The sequence below is a fragment of the Pan paniscus genome, chromosome 9, assembly GCF_029289425.2.
Source record: "Pan paniscus chromosome 9, NHGRI_mPanPan1-v2.0_pri, whole genome shotgun sequence".
NCBI classification, from domain to species: Eukaryota; Metazoa; Chordata; class Mammalia; order Primates; family Hominidae; genus Pan; species Pan paniscus.
The window spans coordinates 78,226,616-78,234,062 of NC_073258.2; the positions used below are offsets into that span (position 1 = coordinate 78,226,616).

Sequence of the window (7,447 nt, forward strand, 5' to 3'; positions counted from 1 at the left end):
CTACCTGTATTTACTTATTATTGTTTCATTGTAGATATTCATGTTATAGGTTTTCTCCAATCCTTGTGGGAAAAGGCAGAATATAAATATAAATAAATAAAAATCAGGACACATGGTCTGATTTTTGTGTGACTTCTTAGGATAAGATACAGACTAGGACTCATGAGCTATCTATATGCTGTCCATAGGAAACTCACTTCATGGATAACAATATAGGCAGGTTGAAAGTAAATGGATGAAGAAAGTTATACATGCAAACATGAATCAAAGGAAAGCAGAAGAGGTAACATTAATCTCAGATAAATTGGACTTCAGAGCAAAGAAAATTATAAGAAACATAGAAGGACATCATATAATGACAAAAAGGTCAGTCCACCAAGAAGATGCAGCAACCCTAAATGTGTGTGCAGTGGACAACAAAATTGCAAAATACATGAACAAAAAACTTATAGGACTGAAAGAAGAAATAGACAAATCCACAGTAATAGTTCAAGTCTTGAACACTCATCTCTCAACAGTTGATAGAACAAGGAAACAGAAAATCGGGAAATGTATAAAAAAACAGAACATCAACCAACAAGCTCTAATTAATAGTCATAGAACATTCTTTTCAACAACATCAGTGTGTAGTTTTTTTTTAAGTGATAATGGAACATATAGAGGTATAGCATATTCTGGGCCTTCAAATGAGCTTCAACAAATTTAAAGGATTTAAATCATACAGTCTATTTTCTGACCATAGAATCAAACTAGAAATCATGACAGGAAGAAAATAGAAAAATCTACAAACATTAGGAAACTAAAAAACACAGTTCCAATAATACAGAGGTCAAAGGACAAGTCTCAGTGTAAACTTTAAAAATATATGGAACTGAAAGAAAGTGAATACCACATATAAAATTTGTGGGACACACCTAAGGCTATGTTGAGAGTGAATTTTATAGGATTAAATGCATAAACTAGAAAAGAAGAAAATCTCAAATCAATAATATGTTTCTACCTCAAGAACCTAGAAAAAGAAGAGCAAAATAAAGCTAAAGCAAGTAGAAGGAAAGAAATAAGGAGGGAGTGGGGGAAGCAGGGGCACTGGGTATGGCTATAAAAGGGCAAGATGAGGGATCCTCATGGTGATGCAGAGGTTCTGCATCTTGACTGTGTCTTAAGATATTCTACTATGGTTTTGCAAGGTCCTACCACTGGAGGAAACTGATAAAGTGTTACCATTGGAGAAACTACCACTGGTGGAAGCTCTCTCTGTTATTTCTTACAACTGCATGTGAATCTACAAGTTATCGAAAAATAAAAAGTTTAATTTAGCAAACAACAGAGTAGACCTTACGACACATAAGTGAAAAAGGATAATTATCCAAAATATATAAAGAATTTTAACCAAAAAATACACAAAAAAGGTAACAATAGAAACAATGAGGAAAAGATTTGAAATGATACTTTACAAATGGGTAAAAGTACAATGAAATACTATTAATATTACACACACACTAGATTGGTTATAATGAAACAGTCTAACAGTATCAAGTGTTAGCAAGGTTGTTGAGCAAAGTATCCTCCCATACTAGTGACACCTGTAAATTGGTACAACCCCTTTGGGAAACTCTTAGACATTACCTTAAAAATTGGAGAGCTATATGCCCTGCGATGATTCAGTAATTCCACACCTAAGGTATCTGTCTTAGTCAGATTTTCTGTTGCTATCAAGGAATATCTGAGGCTGGGTAATTTCTAAAGAAAAAAAAAAGTGTATTTGGCCCTTGGTTCTGCAGGCTGTACCAGAAGCATGGCACCAGCATCTGCTTCTGTGGAGGGCTTCAGGCTGCCTCCACTCACAGTGGAAGGGAAAAGGGAGAAGACGCACACAGAGATCAAACGCGACGAGAGCCAGAAAGCAAGAGAGAGAGGAAGAAAGTGCCAGGCTTTTTTAAACAACCAGCTCCCACGGGAACTAAAAGTGAGAATTCATTTACTCCCACCAAAATGAGACCAAGCCATTCACGAGGGATCTACCCCCATGATCGAAACACCTCCCACCAGGCCCCACCTCCAACACTGGGATCACATTTCAACATGAGACTTGTTGGGGCCAAACAAACAATATCCAAACCATAGCAATCTCCTAGATATAAATTTGTGTTTATGATACATCAGGATAAATATATAATAACATTCATAGCACCATTGTTCGTCATAGCCTCAAACAGGAAACAACCCAAATGTTTATTAACAGAAGAATGGAAAATATCAGCATATTCATATAATTGAATAACATGGAGCAAACAAAGCCAAAAGATGAGACAGCACACATACTAGGCTTTCTAGAATAGCATTGAAGAAAACCAACATATTTCTCCCCCAAATATTGAGAATTGTTAAGTCAAAGTCACTGAAAACACAGAGGAACACTCTGTCTCAGCTTCTACTCGCCTGATGGCAGAACCTAAGTCCTTCCTTACTACAAACAGCACTTGCTTATCCACCCAGAGAGGGCACTAGCAGGCACAGAGAAATCTGGGAACATTTTCCCAGAAACAGATTTCCCAGAAATCTTCCCACATTTTCACACCTCTTAAAAGACAACTGTGCTCTTCTCTGTCTTGCCATTATGGGATTTATTATTCTTTGTTAAAATGCTATTTAAACAAGGCTCCTAAACCATTGCTTTGAGAAAGATACTTTTGAACTGAGCCCCCTCCCATATAATGTCAACATATGTCAAACTTCTGATGATTTTTCTCTTGTAAATCTGACTTTGGTTTTGTTTTTTGTTTTTGTTTTGTTTTGTTTATTTGAGATGGAGTTTTGCTCTTGTTGCCCAGGCTGGAGTGCAATGGTGCTATCTGGGCTCACCACAACCTCCGCCTCCCAGGTTGAAGTGATTCTCCTGCCTCAGCCTCCTCAGTAGCTGGGATTACAGGCATGCACCACCACGCCTGGCTAATTTTGTATTTTTAGTAGAGATGGGGTTTCTCCATGTTGGTCAGGCTCATCTCGAACTTCCAACCTCAGGTGATCCGCCTGCCTAGGCCTCCCGAAGTGCTGGGATTACAGGTGTAAGCCACCATGCCCGGCCCTGACTTTGGTCTTAAAGAGAGTGTCTCAACTAAGAATTTATATGGGTCAAAAAAAGAATTATATTATCTTCCCTTCAGCATTTATTGGATGAGTAGTAGGTGTGGAGATCCGCTGTGGCCCATTCCATTTGGAGTCAGCACACAGGAATGAAAGAGAGCCTGGTCCTTGCCTGAATATGATGGTGTAGTGTCTCCTAATCCAGTAAGCCCCGAAATGCCAGTGAGGAAGGCTATTTCTTCACCTTTCTGAGTAAAGGGCTTGAAACATCAAAGAATAGCTGGCCTGACAAGGGCAGCAATCCAATAGATACATGACGTGGCTGGTAGAACCGTGGCTTCTGGTCCGTTACACCACTTCATTTATCAGTTAGGAGTGCACAGGCTGTCTCCTGACAATAGCAGGGGCAAAAGTCTACGTCTTATTATGGCAGACAAGTGGCCTGGTCAGCATTCTACTAAGACTGATTGCCTTAAGCATTGGCTGTAGCCAGTTTCCATGGAGCTTGAAGGACAACTCCTTTTCTGGGAGGCCAGCCTGTAGGGAAGGCCCAAGTTAGCCGTATTTCTCCACCACTGCAGTTCTCCACCTCCAATCTCTATGTGGCCTCTATGCATCATACCCTGTTCCATCAGTAATATATGCCACTTCAACCTATAGGCAACTATGGAGAATGGTTAATACAGCAACTATGGCAGTGGTTCTCAAACTTGAGCTATATCAGAAATACCTGAGGGTCTATTAAAACACAGACTGCAGATCCACGGAGGGCCCTGAGAATTAGTATTTTTAAGGAGTTCCCAGGTGATGCTAATGTTGCTGGTCCAGGAACCACACTTTGAAAATCACTGGAATAGAGAAAGCCATGAATAGTCCTACCCTACGTCAAGGGCTAAGGGGGCCCAGACTCGGCCAAGAGAAGAGGTACCAGAGTTCTGATGGGAGTTAGATAACCATTAGACAACCATATGCCTTTTCCTATATGCAGAATACTGATTATTTTACTTACTGCTAATCACAATCCATAAACAATAAGATGTGTAGATTAGGGTACAGACCACCCTTTGTCTGTCAGATTATAAAGATCAATTCTATGATCTAAATCCACTTTGGTTAAAATACTAACATTAGTAGCAACTGCAATAATAAATAAAAATAAAACCACCCTGGTTAAGGAGTCCAGGCTAATCCACTGGGTGACTAGACGGGTCCCATTAGCTATTTAGCCTAGAATGACTGCAGATTTTCTATTACTGTCTTTAGTTTCAATTACTCCTGGCCAGGAATATGACTACATTGTGACTCCTAGTGCTCCTCCCTGACTGGCAACTGGGAAGTTTTCTCCTTCATATCTAGGCCAGATTGTGGCTGTGGGGGCCTGAAGATCCCAGAAAACATGAAACAGTTGAGTATTTACCTCAGGGTTGTAGGTCTTGGTCTCTGGAGGCAAACAAGGCCATTTGGCCACACAGGAAGAAGCCAGGAGAGACGCATGGTCCAGTCCAAAGTTATGTGTGTGCACATGCATGCATGCACTGTGTGGAGTAAAGACAACAGTCATGGTTACAGGGCTTGGATAGAGGCTAACTGAGGCCTGTTGGATTGCTTTCAGGCCTTTCCCAATGATCAGGAATTCTGTGTCATCCCAAGAGGATGAGGACAAGCTAGACATTGAGACCTGAGTCCATTGTTGACAGTTTCACAGGCAGGTGGGTAGTCTAGTGTAATTCAACAGAGTAGGAGAGGAAGCTGGAAGTAGTAAAATGTTATGAAACACTAGACTGTTTCCAGCTCTCCCCTGCTGCAGGTAGTAACTGATGGCTGATCCAATATTGTGACAGGTTAGCAAAGGAGCCACTGGCAGCCATTCAGAGATGCCTGGAAGAATGTGGGATAGCCTGAGTGACAATCCTCCCAGAGGGATCTAAGAACAAGGTAGTGCATCTTCCCTCCACTTATCTCCTACAATTTCAGATATTCCCTTATTTCTGGTGAGGGGCTTCTTCTGAAAAAATCTATAACATCTGGCCCAGTACAATCACCTTAACAGGAAAACAGGAGTAGCCCCATCACCCCCTGTCTTCTTATATGACCCCATAGTAGTTGAACTGCATTTACTTGCACCCAAGGGTGAGGGCAAGCTAGCACAGTGCCCATGTGGCAAGGTATACAATAACATCAAATGCAGGATAAAGGTGTTAGTGTGACCTCAGATAGATCAGCTACACTAGATAGCCATGAGACAGCAGTGCCTTCAGGTTGGTGTCTGCCCACTCTTGGTATAGGGCATTGTGCAGAATTCCCAACTACCAAAGAGAATCAGGGTAAGAAAAAAAAAAAGTGCAAAGGTGTGGAAAGGTATATCTAGGTTCAGGTCCCTGCAGTGCAGTTGTACTACTCTAGTTATTTTCTTATCCCCTAATTCCTAAGTCCAGATGGACCCTTGCAGGATGTGCTGGAAAGAATTTTGTTTGTTTGTTTGTTTGTTTGTTTTTGAGATGGAGTTTCACTCTTGTTGCCCAGGCTGGAGTGCAATGGCGTGATCTCAGCTCACTGCAACATCTGCCTCCCAAGTTCAAACGATTCTCCTGCCTCAGCCTCCTGAGTAGCTGGGATTACAGGCATGCGCCACCATGCCCAGCTAATTTTGTATTTTTAGTAGAGACACGGTTTCTCCATGCTGGTCAGGCTGGTCTCAAACTCCCGACCTCAGGCGAACCACCTGCCTCGGCCTCCCAAAGTGCTGGGATTACAGGTGTGAGCCACCACACCCGGCAGCTGGAAAGAATTCTAAGATGACCCACCAACATTCCCAGCCATTGGTGTACACATACCTTCTCCCAGTTATTCAATCTAGGTACTGTGGTGAAGGGGTTTGCAGATGTAATTAAGTTCTCCAATCAATTGACCTGGAAATAGGGATTATTTAGGCAAGCCTGATCTAATCACATGAACACTTTAAAAGTTTTCTCAGGCTTTCCGAGTCCTGGCCCACGGGCGTTGGGTATGAGCAGCGCCCTCCGCCCTCCGTCCTAAGGGTTCGTGGCCCACCGCTCCTTCGCAGTCCCTGCCGCCACCGTCCACGCTCTGCGTTGTAGAGAAGACAGTGGGTCGGAAGAGCGCCATCGCCGCCAGTGTATGTGGGGCCCTTTTTATCAGGTACTGCGTCTACTTTGACCACAAAAGACGAAGTGACCCCAACTTCAAGAACAGGCTTCGAGAACGAAGAAAGAAACAGAAGCTTCCCAAGGAGAGAGCTGGGTTTTCCAAGTTACCTGACCTTAAAGATGCTGACGCTGTTCAGAAATTCTTCCTTGAAGAAACACAGCTTGGTGAAGAGTTACTAGCTCAAGGTAAATATGAGAAGGGTGTAGACCATCTGACAAATGCAATTGCTGTGTGTGGACAGCCACAGCAGTTACTGCAGGTCTTACAGCAAACTCTTCCACCACCAGTGTTCCAGATGCCTCTGACTAAGCTCCCAACAATTAGAGAATTGTAAGTGCTTAGAGCTTGGCTGAAGATGATGTGGAATGAGAAACAAATGTCAACATAATAAAATCTCAGTTAAAAATATTTAAGGCTGGGCGCGGTGGCTCATGCCTATAATCCCAGCACTTTGGGAGGCCGAGGCAGGTGGCTCATGAGGTCAGGAGTTCGAGACCAGCCTGGCCAACATGATGAAACCCCGTCTCTACTACAGATACAAAAAATTAGCCGGGTGTGTTGGCGGGCGCCTGTAAGCCCAGCTACTTGGGAGGCTGAGGCAGGAGAATCAGTTGAACCAGGGAGGCGGAGGTTGCAGTGAGCTGAAACCATGCCATTGCACTTCAGCCTGGATGACAGGGTGAGACTCTGTCTCCAAAAAAAAAAAAAAAATATATATATATATATATATAATTCTTGGTAGTTGAGCAGCTCCAGGGGAATAAGGGCAAATATGCTTGTTATGAACTACACTGAAATCTACCAAAGTTAATGTTTACTTTGTGTAGATCCATTTGTCTATTTTTTTCCCAGTGAAAAGTATATTTTGATAGAGAACTTTTCATTTTATAAATACACTATGAGTTACTGAAATATTATGGATTTTGTTTATTCCAGAAACATAGTTAAACTGTACATATGACATGGCTTATGTTAAAAATACCCAGTGGTCAGTTTTGAAAATAGGCAAAAAAAAAAAAAAGTATAGGAGAAACTGAAGAATGCACACTTTTTTAGCTCATACATTTTGCTGTAAATCCGGAAATTTGATAGACTTGGTTGTGTTTGTGAAAACTAGCATTAAAATTTTTGAGTGATCATTTATTTCCATTTAATCTCTTAGACATAAATATGTGAGGTATGCTGCTGTCCTGTG

The 7,447-nt window shown here is 41.8% G+C and overlaps 1 protein-coding gene across 1 annotated transcript; it reads left to right on the forward strand.

Moving 5' to 3' along the window:
• The first annotated feature begins 1,795 nt into the window (after positions 1-1,795).
• Positions 1,796-7,093, forward strand: LOC100982023 (mitochondrial import receptor subunit TOM20 homolog). Its single transcript, XM_055095152.2, is given in 3 exon segments — positions 1,796-1,903; positions 6,122-6,572; positions 6,575-7,093. Coding segments are annotated over 3 exon segments (606 nt in total). The 3' UTR covers positions 6,622-7,093.
• The last annotated feature ends 354 nt before the right edge of the window (positions 7,094-7,447 follow it).